The 13,021-nt window shown below is 35.8% G+C and overlaps 1 protein-coding gene across 1 annotated transcript; it reads right to left on the bottom strand.

The window, feature by feature from the left end:
- Positions 1-6,137: 6,137 nt before the first annotated feature.
- Positions 6,138-12,809, bottom strand: LOC148938793 (iron-sulfur cluster assembly 2 homolog, mitochondrial-like). Its single transcript, XM_089107530.1, has 2 exons — positions 12,725-12,809; positions 6,138-6,318 (listed from the first exon to the last, which is right to left on the bottom strand). The coding sequence occupies exons 1-2, from the start codon at positions 12,754-12,756 to the stop codon at positions 6,138-6,140; spliced, it is 213 nt and encodes a 70-aa protein (XP_088963656.1). The 5' UTR covers positions 12,757-12,809.
- Between the last annotated feature and the right edge of the window lie 212 nt (positions 12,810-13,021).

Raw genomic sequence — 13,021 nt, 5'->3', positions numbered from 1 at the left:
GAACTTTCAACTACGTTGAACAAAATGGAACATAATTTCCAAGACTTTTAAAAAGGGCACTAGCCGTTTCAATTTCCAATCGAGTGAGCCCTTTTTGAAGTTTCTACGACAACTCTTTCTGTAAAAACCTTATATGCCCCTAGGGCATAATGTAAAACCCTTGCCCTGAGGGCTCTGAGGGATTTATCATCCTCAAAGACCTAATTTTCAAAACTTTTAACTACGTTGAACAAAATGACTATCTAAAAATTTTGATTGGATGTGTTTGGGGAAAAGGTGGACGTGAGAGGGGGGTTAGTTGCCCTCCAATCACTTTTGACTATTAAAAAGGGCACTAGCCGTTTGAATTTCCTATCGAATGAGCCCTTTTTCAAGTTCCTATGACAAATCAATAAAAACGTTATATGCCCCCAGGGCATAACTTACAACCCTAGCCCTGGGGGATGTGGAGGGAGTGTCATCCTCAAAGATATAATTTCCACAACTTTCAACAACGTTGAACAAAATGGCTATCTCTAAATTTTGATTGGATGTGTTTGGGGAAATGGTGGGCGTGGAAGGGGTGTTAGTTGCCTTTCAATTACTTTATACTATTAAAAAGGGCACTAGCCATTCCAATGTCCAATCGAATGAGCCCTTTTTGAAGTTTCTACGACATCTCTTTCGCTACGAAGTGCCCTGGCCAAAACCAGAAAAAAATATATATTTTGCCAACATCGTTCTTTACTTAGGCAGCGCTATTGCGCTACCTATGATTAATTAAAAAACTAATTTTTCTTTCGGAAATAAAAAGCGAAGTTGAAACTTTAGAGGAACATAATTATTGCTTCGCAGATTAATATATATCTATAAAACTAGTTTTAATAGATTGTTTCTTTATATTTTCAAATACCTGTAGAATTCTAAAACTAGCGCTTCATTAAAAGAAGAAAATACACCTAAGAAAACGACATGATCTCTTAGCTTCAGAAAATTCCAAAAGTAACCGGCTTTTCGTTGGGTTGGCCAGTCAAGTTCCAGCCGATCAGTCAGGGACCGGCGTCACTGCCCCTAGCCGAGCCACAGAAACCGGTTGGGCGTTGGCCTGGCAAGCTATCCCCGTAAAATAATGCCAGCTAAAGACATGTCAATGATTAGCCTTGGGTCTAAACCTCCCAATCTGATACTACTAATGTCAGCCCCTGCATAAAATTTTGAATGCAAACAAGCAACTTAAGATCGGCCTATGGGATGTTAGAACCATTTCAACGCTGTCAAAAACAGAACAGGTCCTCTGGAAATGTGAAAAATTTGAATTCGACATAGTCGCCGTCTCAAAAGCAAGACAGAAAGGCTTTGGCGAGAAAAAAAAGCAGCAGTGACCATAAGATGTTTAAAGTCTTATACAGCAGAAAAACTGAAAGTCACTTTGCTGGAGTTTTGGCAATATTAGGTTCAAAAGCTCCATATGCTCATGGAAACTGGTCAATAAAAGAACAGTGTATGCAATATTTGATCCTAATGATGCCAAATTTTCGCTGATCGTGTCCTACACATCCAAAAATAATGCTGATGACGCTATTAAAGATGAGTTCCATATAGCCTTAAATCAGTCGTCGACTCGGTCCCCCTCCAGAAGGTTAACTATGCTACAGGTGACCATAATGCAAAAGTTGGCCAAGAATGATCCTATTGCCATGAAGCGATGGGACACCACGGAATCAGTAGTATAAGCGAAGACCGTGATCGATTTGCAGACTTCACCAGGGGGAACGACATACCGATCGGCAGCACGTCCTTTCAGTATAAAAACATCCATAAATACACTTAGACACCACCGGATGACACCACCAAAAATCAAATCGACCATTTCCTGATAGGCCAGAGATGACAGACGAGCTTAAAAGATGCTCGAAATTTTAAAAGCGCCAACATGGTTTCAGACCACGAAGTAGTAGTCACTACATTGGAATTGAAACTGAACTCAAACAATCGGAATTAGAAGTCGCACATACTCTTAAAGTTTTGACATAGAAAAGCTAAGTGACAAAGACGTCCAATCTTCATTTGGTATAAAACTGTCCAATAATTTGAAGCCCTAGATGACCTTTCCAGACGACGAAGAAGAATTTTCAGAGATGACAGCAACAGTGGATATCCACAAAGACCTGAGATCTCATAGCAAATCGCAAAAAACTGAAGCCGAACTCTCTTGGGGTAAATGGGCAATCAATATTAAACAAAAGCTTGGGGTACACAGAAGCTGACAGAAATATAAAGAAAAGTGCTAGGCCCAACAAATGGCAATATATGAACGAAAAGGCTAGGCAGGCCAAAGAAGCAGCAAGCTGTGGAAACACTCTTACCAAAGAAATATTTGGCAAGTCAAGCCTGCACGAGTACCCAGTAGAGTATGAAGGGGGGAAGCTCCTGAAAGACGTGGAAGACAAAAGGAGCGACGGGCTAGGTATTTTGATACTCTATTAAATCACCATGCATCTGTTGTTTCGCTTGATATTCCAGACACGTCTTTGTTCAATCTCTGCACCACTGACGACAAGCCGACAAGATATTCTCAGTATCTAACAAACTGAAAAGTGGAAGACCGTGGTACAGATTGCATTTCAGCGGAAATAACCACGTCCAAGTCCAGAGGCAACAGAGGCATCAATCTTCGTCGATCCCATCAAAGCTCTTCTCGACTATAGTGCTAGGAAGATTCCATACTTCCCTTGATCCCTATTTGCGCAAAACAGACGTGGATTCCGGCCAAAACAAACCAGCTCCCACCTGATCTTTACTCAGTTTATGATGCTGGAGAATCTAATTAATGGAGACAACGCTTGTACATTCTTTTCGTGGACTTCCAGAAAGCGGTTGATTCACTCGATCTTCAAACCCTGTGAAGAGTCCTGAGAAACTAGTTCGTCTAATAGTTGCCATGTATGAAGATACGGAATCCAACTATGGTGATTCCAATGGTGCATTTTTCATTTCAATTTGAAGCGATTTTCAAGGGTTTTCAGGCTCTTTTGTTCTCGAAAATAAAACTTTCACTATTAAGGTTAATCGAAATAACAGTTACAATTCCTGAATCATCTACAAAGGCAATTTTTTCTCACACAACAGTCTTTTTTAAATACGTTTTTGAACTATTGGTTACTATGGGCTGTGATTCGCTGTTTACTAGATTGTAGTTATCTCTGCAACCACGATATCTTATTTCTATAGATTTCAATTTGGACAATCAACAGAAAAAACTTTAATAGTAAATATTATGGATTTATTGCATAACAATCATAATATTGCTTCAGTTTTTTAATTACACGGAAAACACTTTAGATATGCTAAATTTTTCTTTTCGATGAAACCGAACATCTATATATTATGGAGTTATACCTTCTTGATCAAAAGATAATAGTTGACCCAACCGGAGCTTTTTCAATTTGAATGTTGAGACTATTGATTTCCTACAGGGTCTTCAATCTGGGTCTAGTGTTATTTTTGATGTTTATAAATGATCTATCTGGTTGTTTACAAGACAATAGTGTTATAATATTATTCGCAAATTGTTGGAGAATCTAAAAGTGAATGTTAATAGTAATAGTATGATAAATAGTAAATTAGGATAAACACAATAAAGAAAGTTAATAGTAGGAGTATTCTCCTAACGATCGTTTCTCTTAACGGAGAAAACGACTGTTTTCTCCTAATACATTGGTTCTAAATTTTGCTAAACGGAGTTAAAGATTTTTGGCCTATTGATCGACTTTTTATTATTTATGAGCATTTTACTTTTTGACATTATATTAATCAATTACGACTTATACTAGTATAGTATATCGATTGTATTAATTATTTGAAGCCCAAATTAACTTCCCAAATTTTACAAAATCATAACCCTACACCTGTCACAAATTGGCTTTTTTTAAATTGTCGTCAAATACTTTATTTGAAATTATCTTTATAGGTTACATAACCCTTATAAAGCTTCAGAAAGAGAAGTGAAAGTTACAAAATTGTATCTTGCAGACCAGCAAGGTTGTCAGCACGGTCAGTTCCTAAAGTGCTACAATTGCCCAATTTTGTGTGCTATACAGCGATTTTCAGTGCTACAGTCACAAAATTGACTGTAATAGTGCTAAAATAGCAGGTAACAACCCTGCAGACCAGTCGACAAAGGAATATGTAACTATAGAATTGATTATCTCGGTAATTCCCAACCAATGCCTAGCCTTTAGCTCTAAATGCAATTGTGTGACGTTATAAAACTGACACCTGCAGCCTGAATCTAATTGGTTATTTTTCATTATGCTGTCAGTCAAGGCCGTATCCAGGGGGGGGGGGGGTAACCCCCCCCCCCCCCGAAATGTTTGTCCGACTCGTAAAAACAAAAATGAATATAAAATTTTTTTAATACGTTTAAAAAAAAATTGTAGTCCCCCCCCAAAAAATACTATTTTGTAACCCCTCCCCCCCCAAAAAAAAGAAAATCCTGGATACGGCCCTCTAGTCAGTAGGTTTCAATAAAATTATAATGCGTTTTCAACGTAATTTTTGAAGGTCTACCCTGTTTTATATCGCAGCTGGGGATATACATTAAATTTTTAGGAAAAGTTTTCATTTTTAGAGGGAGGAGTACGGGGACTTAAAATTTTGTGTTGAGAAGAATGGGTCAAAATGTTTTTTCTTCTGTCATCACAAAAGAATATAAACAATGGTTCTTTTCCAGTTTTATTCCTGTTATCCAACAGGCTCTTTGGCTAGTTTTTATAATATATATTTCTTTATAAATTCTACCTAGTATTAAACTCCCTAGTATATTTACTTATTATAGACTCCCAGCTATTCAAAACGATAAATCTAGATTGTTGATCTATTTCGTCACAGAAGTATTATATAAGAAAATGATTTCCCCCATATGTGTCTGCTTTTTTACGAAATAAACTCCAAATTATTGTAGCCGGCCAAGCAAGAAAACAATCTTGATGAGATTCTATTGGTTTTTTTTTTTTGCTTATTTTCTTATTTAGGGTGACATTTTCTTCCTTATTCAAATCTGGCATCTTATTTTCTCCTTCTTTTTTCTTTGTTTTCTCTCCCTTGTTTTTACAATACTGCATATTGATTGATGTTTGATAGAGGAACTCCATCAAGCATATATCCCTTGTCTTAGGAGCTATACTATAATACGGGATATTTTTTTTTCATGCTTTATAATTATTTGTTAGCAGATTAACTCCTTCAAACAATGACAGAAAAGAAAAGAATATTTTGGTCCTCTGGAGGAGGGGATTTAACCGCCTTATTAACCTCCAATAACGCGGTTATGAAGTCTGAAAGCCAGTTTTTTTCTCCTACGACCAAAACTTGGAGCATCTATAAAACGAAGCATTCATTAGAATCCTAAAAACAAGCCCTAATATACTCCAATTCTAAGAGATACACCAGCAATTGTTGCAACTTCTCTGATGAATTTTTTGCTAGGCTAAAGATAACCAAAGGTTCTTGATTTACTATGTCTTATAAAGCTGATACAACGTTTCCTTGTAAAGAAAAGCAGGTTATCCAAAAACTAGGAAAAAATCAAATAGAAGGAAGTCCCCCTATATATTGAAAAAACCTACTCCCTTCCCAAGTCTTCGCGAATCGACGCCAATGTTTGTATTAAAGAAAAAGGATTCCACGAGGCAGATCTTCAAAATTAGAGGCAGTTCGCAACTTCAACTTAAAATTAGAACTAAAATGTGATTTTTACCGATAAGCTGCCATCTATTCCGCCACTAATTTTCTATGGAAGTTTGCGCATTATATAGTAGGAAAGTCAATGCCGATCAAAAGAATGTAAAGCGGATAAAACTAAGTTAGAATAAATATGACTAAACATAGATCATGAAATAATTACTGTTGAATAATATTGATATAAGCAGTCATCTGGAATAAGCTAAAAATGCAGATAGCGTTAATTGCACTGGCTTGAGGAGCTTGACACTCTGATTGGCTGAATGCGAGGAGCCAACTTATGATTGGCTTTGATGTTTTTTTTTATCAGCTCCAGCAATTCAAAGGAAAACTGAACACCAAAAAGATAATTTTTTATCAACTTAAGAAGGTTCAGGCTATAGTTAATATATATGAATTGCTGTAAAAAGAATGACTTACTTATCATCTGGATTCAAGCTCTCATCAATTTCAAATTTATATTGAAATCCAGAGCATCCTCCTCCCTCTACGATGATCCTCAAAAATCTGTGGTCAGGCGCTACTATTTTCAACCTCTTAACGCAATCTTCTGATATTACTATTTGTGGTTGCGCAGTCACATAAAGCCTGCATAGTCTGAAACATAAAGCTCTTGTAACAAATAATCAATAAACACTATGGAAATCTTAATCTCTGAAATTCCAAAAGATAATCAAATTATTCTTGTACCTAGCCCAAAAATCTATGTGTGATATAGGGAATTGTGCAATCTAGTCCACTGCTGACTAATTTTGAAAGAGCATTCAAGAACTAATCTGGCCAAGTCAACTATTTCCGTGTACTGAGGAAATATCATCAAAGAATTTGACTGACTCTTAGCTTAGTAGATTCCCAATTATCAGGTTCTTAAATATAGCAATCAACACAGCAAAAACAACCATAAAGAATATGTTTCCCATCAAACACTTAACATGTTTTCATACGGCCAATTTAGTTAAGCCCATCGTATAATTCACTCAATTGTACGCACTTTAGTAAAGAACACAAACAACCCCAAAAACCTTCAACATTCTCTCAACCGGACGTTCAATGAACTGAAATAATAAGAAGCAACGAACATGTTTGAATATCCTCTGGTTTTTATTGTTCTGCAATTATGTATATATATATATATATATATATATATATATATATATATATATATATATATATATATATATATATATATATATATATATATATATATATATATATATATATATATATATATATATAATCAGAAGTTACAGCATACTCTAAGCTACACTACACTCTAAAACAGCGGATGGTCAATTGAGGAAAATATCTAAATGTACTTATGAAAAAGCCAGTATGGTTATGTATGAACATGGTGATTGTTCAAATTGTAATCAGACTAAAATCATAAGAATGCGTATTAAAGCATTTTTATGCCAAAGAAAAATTATGATACTGATTGCAGTTTAGTAGGAACGTGAAGTGTTATTCCCATTTTAATTTGGAACTCAATCATTCTCAACCTCACCCCAGAGAAATAAATAACCCATTAAATAAAATATACCCTTTCTAGATTTACGTTCCAAAAACACACAATAACAGCCAGTAGTGAATTTTCTAGACAAACATATAATCATACTTTAACTTACAGAAGCCCATTAATCCCAGAATATCCAAAGAAAGAAATGAAGTGCTGGATAATAGAACAGCACCAACTGATCCTCTATGCTCAGTTTACGCCACAAGGAGAAAATATCGGCTTCATGGATAATATTATACAATGTCTATTACGTTAATCCGGCCAAGCAACTTTGAGTAAAAGTTCATCTTTGAGCAAAAAATTTCGCGAAGTTGGTTCACTTTAATAGCATATAAAAAGTATAAATAACAGTTGCACTACAGGTTTTTTGCAGTGCAAAAAACTTATTTTGTATCAAAACATACTATGTGCATACAGGTTGTCAAAATAGGGCATTCGTAAAATCTCAGGAACGATTACGGGCAATAGTTGGAACTTTAATGGAAGGTTGAAGGGGATGTTGAACTAAATCGAAAGACACTGTGTGCGATCAGGCTATCAAAATGTCGTATCTGTAATATCTCAAGAACAGCTAAGAGTATTAAGTTGTCACTCTTAGGGAATCCAAAGACACTACCTGCATCTAGACTGTAAAAAGGGCATCTCTGCGATATTGCAGGTATAGCTACGGGTATAATTTGACAGCTTAAGGGCCGCACCTGAAATTTTGAAGGAATATTGAAATATTAAAGGTTGTAAGATTATGGGGGCCAGAATGGCCTCAGCCGTAAAGAAGACCAAAAATTATGCAGATTTTTAATTGATTTATTAAAAAAAAATATTTCCCCTACCCATCCATCTAGAGTTCTTTAGTATAAGTATTGTTACAATTTGCTGCAAAATTTTATCCAAACTGTAATTATTAAGCCAAAATCACAATTCTAAAACAAAAAAGAAAACTTAGCAAAAATTCTTTATATCAACCAAAAAGAAATCTTAATTGAAATTGAACAGAAATTAATTAGAAAAACTTTTTCCAGAAAGAATTTTTCAAAGTAAAGATCTACATATATCCAAAGACGATCAGAAAAAAAATCAATACAAAAAAATCCAAACAATAGTTTAGACCTGAAACGATCAGAAATTACAATGTGCAATTAAGTCAAACTTAAAACAAAAAGAAATTACCGACAACAGGAGTAGGGCTAACGCCCTACAGACAATGCGGCGGTTATGACGGGGGAGCAAGGTGGTGTTTAGGCAAAGCTGTCAGAAGACTGCTAAGGTTTATTTGTGCTTGATTGTTCATGCCATTCCATTCAAATATGTGCTAGTGCTGCCGGCAAACAATTACCAGAAGAAATTGAAGATTTTTTTCAGGATGTATATGGCTGTATTTGTTGCAGCCCAAAACGGGCCAGTGAGATTTTAGAATTATAAAAGTAAATGGAATTGAAAGAACATCAAATTTTGAGATATATAGCAACTCGATGTTTGTCTAGACAAGCCGTTGTAGGTTGATATTTGGATCAGTGGGATTGCTTGACATAATTCTTCTGAGCGGTAAGTCTTAAAGAGGCCAGCAAGCTAGGAAAGGCCTCTGCCATACTAAAAAATCTGCTGTCAGCGGTTTTCAAGGCTTACTTTCCCTTCCTGGTGTATATTTTGAAGTTTATCAAACATCTAAACATGCAATTTCACGCAGAAGACACCCAGATTCATCTTCTCTATAATCGTTTTTCTGAAGTGTACAGGACAATAGCATCCCACTTTGTGTTGCCTAGTTATACCAAAGATAGTGATTCCCGCCTCATAAACCCACATGACACCAACTTTGCCAAAGAAAAGGTATCTCTATCTTCTGCAGTTGAGTTAAAAAAAAGAGTGTAGGAAATTTTTGATCGTGCTCTGTCATGAGATGAGAAAGCGCTTTTTCAACTCCAGGTATTCATTGGTAAGAAACTTCAATTGGCTTCATCCACGCTATGCTATGGAAGTAAAGTAAAATTAGCTAAACCTGGCACCGCTAAGAGATTACCCTTTTGCTCTGAGCTTGGTACTTCGATTGACTCAGATCCAGCCGTGTTTTGAACTCAAAACACGGCACGACTTTTGGGTTTACAGGCAAAAAGATGTTAATGGATCAAAGCGTTTACCTCTGCTCGGGCGTTTCACTTTAAGCCTGCTTGTTCTCCCACACGCCTCCGCTGATGCTGAGCGAACTTTCTCAGCTGTCAGTCTGAACAAAACCAGCATTAAAAATTGTCTCGGTTTCACCACCTTGAACAGGCTTCTCAGTGCAAAACGGATAGTCTCAAAGAATTGTAAACCACCCTTGAAAATGGTTATGCACCCAAAGTGGAAAAATTTGTAAAAGGATGTAAAAAAGCTGGGCTACAAGAAGAAACAGCAGAAAAATGACCAACTAGCAAAAATGTTCCTATTTTTTTCTTTTTTTTTAATGTTACAGTTTTATTACGTTCTTATGGTTTAACCTGATTTCTGGTGCAATATAGTCGAAATACTTATGTTAAATTAATTTAGTTCTGAATAGTAGAATCGACCAAGAACTTATGAGGATGACCAGTGAAGTATGTTTTCAACGCGTAACTCGCCGGTGGGTAACCTAATCCGTCGACCTATGGGAATTTGTGGTGTTAGCCACTTTCATGGCGTGATTGCTGATGTTATGTTTGTAGCTTCTGGCGCTCGTTACTCATCCTATATGTGGATTATAAGTTGTTGACATTACGTTATTAGTTTTCTTACTTTATCAAATATTCACCTTAATGCCCAAAATTTCGAAAAAAAAGGATTAACCCCAAAAATCAGCTTCGAGAACGCTTTCAGAACATTTTACTGAAACCTTATTCTAAAATGCTTTTATCGGTTTGGGACTGCTATTTTGTCAAGCTGAGAAAGTCTATAGAAGCATTCTTCATATGTCAAGCTACTGCCTTGGATTTATTTTTCCTGCTCTTGCACTATAACCTTTTCTCAGTTTTCAGCGAAATCAATTAAACATAACTACCGGACCGGCTAGCGTCGCAAAGCGACGCGAGCGGCAAATTTTTAGCCTACTGTCCAGATGATACAAATTAATCTCTTGCGGTACTACTTTGGTCGGAAAACTGGTACAATTTATCTCAAAGCGTTGGCAACGCTGGACCTCAGTGTCATTTGCACTTTACTGAAAACAAAATGTATTTTAAATGTATTCACATTCATAACCAAATTCAAAATTATTGAGACTTCCAGGAATGAATAACATTATATATTAAACAGTAAGTCTACTTTCATTAGTTCTTTTCCTTCATCTTGGTTAGTATGCTGATTTTCTTTCTTTTTTCGTTGACGCTATGACAAACAAAACACATTGTTCGAAATAAAATAAAAATGGTTTTAAGTAAAGCGTAAATAACACTCTGGTCTTTAGAGGGCTTAGGGGGAGTCTTTAGAAGGCCTTAGGCTTCGTCCTGTTTGCAATAAGTTTAGTTCGTTTCGGGTGTTGTTTATTTATTGATGGTGATTTCTATTCGTTATAAGTTTGTGTGTTTATTTGACATTTTTCTGCACGTCTTTACTCTAATGTAGCTCTACCTTTCTTTGATAAATTTCTTTTTTAGAAAGTTTTATATTTTATTTAATCCCTAAAAAGTCAAGAATCTTACCCGGTGTAGTAGAAGTTATAAGAAAAAAAAAGGTACAGGATATCACGGCGGACACTTTGGGCGGCCTAGCTAACTTTGGTGGGCTCAGGCATTGTCATTCTTCATTCAAACTTCAACTTTAGCATCAGGCACAAAATACCCAGTATTTTATTCATTGTGAAAAAAGCTTTTTTTTTCTTTGATAATTTCATGGCCAGTATACTATGCTGTTGCTTTTAAAGGTATGCTTCTTTCTAGTTTTTTTTAGAAATTTCATAAACCAGATACAGAGAGACTGGCCGTTTATAAATCAAAACATATAATGTACAATTTTCATGGATCTAAACTAGGTCCATGTTCTTCATAATTCGACTAGATGGCACCGTTTAAAAAATCTCAACATAGGAGGTGAAGTAGTATTAGGAATTATTGATATGGAAGGGGCAATGGCTTCGCTAGTAAAATTAGGACAATAGCTTGTGATTGGTAAATTCCTCCTACAAAAATTTTTCGCCGAAGCGGCCTTTTCGGTTTCCGTGAATGATTTATTATCTAGTTTCGAGAGGATGGGTCACAAAAACATTTGGGAAAAGTTTTGGATAATTATCATGAGATAATGACGGGATTTAGAGGCACATAAATTAATCAAAAAGTGAATGGCATAATTTTGAAGTACACAAGTTGGTTTTTAAAAACAAAAAATTTGGAACCAAGGGTTTAAATTACATGCAATTATATGAGGTTGGCAAAAATCGAAGTTTATACGGTTATACGACCCTTATTAAAAGATAATGTGATACGAACATGGCATTTTGATGGGATACGTTTTTGTGTGTGTGTGTTTTTTTATGAGCACTTGACTTAAGACTAATCAAAGTATTATAAATGCACTATGCAACGTGACTGATTGACATGCTAATGTCTAACTTTTCCCAATCTGTAACAGGAGCAAAAATTCTCTCCCTTCCGCTTAAATTCAACCAATTGAAGCAGATTGAAAGTTATTTATAACCCGCACCGTTACAGCCTAATGAGCCAATCATTTGATTAATTAGCCAAAAACGCGAGTTTAATAATTATTTTCTTTTAACCGCAAACGCAAAACATTCATGCAGTAAAAATGTTAACAACAAGTGCAGACATACTGGGGTCTACCTGTTTAAACAATATTTAGCAGATAAAGAAGAACTGGGAAATATGATCCGACATTGCTGGTTTTCAAGGAAGCATCAAGGATACGCCCCCCCCCCATACTAAAGGCCACTATAGGATCAGTATTTAAGACTGAGAAAGCTGCCACAACTCAACCACTTGCCCCCACTGTGATTCTAACTATTGTACCGTTTCTTTTAGAATTTTTAGATCATAGGAAATTTTTAATTTTTTGAGCTATGAGAAACCTAATAAGCCTAGAATCTCACTCTATTTAATGTAAGTTACAAAGGAAACTCAGTAGAGGTCGCAGCAGTGTCTATTTTGGAAGGCCCAGCTAAGCATCGGTGAACCTTTGTCAGATTATCGAGCTATTTTCTAACTTCCCAAAATGCTTAAAATTTCTTTTTTTACTCCGAATTTCTCAATTTTAAATGAACTTATGTCCAAGAAAAATCTACAAAACTTTTTAAAATTAATAATAATAAAAAATGAACAAAAAGAACTTCCAACTTTTCAATGAACAAAAGATGTTCACCCAATGCTTTCACTGTAAGGATTTTTCTAAGGAAAAAGAACAGAAATAGAACGTTAAAGTCTATTCTGCGTTTACACCAATAGCCTCCCTCACTAAGAAAAACCACAGATCTTCCCCATAGACACTGATTGAGGGAACTCATGTTTACATAATTCCTTAACATGTTACCTTTTAGTCGGTATCCAAAGCCCTCGCAGCATTCGTATTCATAAATCCAGTGAGCCTGGAATATACCACCACTACCTGAAAATATAATAATGTATAAAGAAACAAAATTTGCTCATGTCAAGGTTGACAGAAGCTTTACTAACAAATTAAATAGAATTGCGTCCCTTTAATGTTTGTAACGGATAATGGTGCCAGCCTTCACGTGGTGCTCCAGAGGGTAGTAAGCCTTGAAAACTCCTATCCACAAATAGGAGCCTACCACTGCTAATTTCGGTCAACACCCAGCCACTGAACCTC

This window comes from Artemia sp. Qi Xiang Cuo, unplaced genomic scaffold, assembly GCF_049724085.1.
Source record: "Artemia sp. Qi Xiang Cuo unplaced genomic scaffold, ASM4972408v1 HiC_scaffold_2122, whole genome shotgun sequence".
Taxonomy (NCBI): Eukaryota; Metazoa; Arthropoda; class Branchiopoda; order Anostraca; family Artemiidae; genus Artemia; species Artemia sp. Qi Xiang Cuo.
Note: the sequence above shows the minus strand (reverse complement) of the source record. Positions and strands in the feature narration are given on the sequence as shown.

Coding starts and splice junctions, on each gene's coding strand:
- LOC148938793 (XM_089107530.1), bottom strand. CDS start 12,756: ATGCTGCGAGGGCTTTGGATACCGACTAAAAG. Junction 6,319..12,724: donor CTTTGGATACCGACTAAAAG/GTAACATGTTAA, acceptor TTTATGTTTCAG/ACTATGCAGGCTTTATGTGA.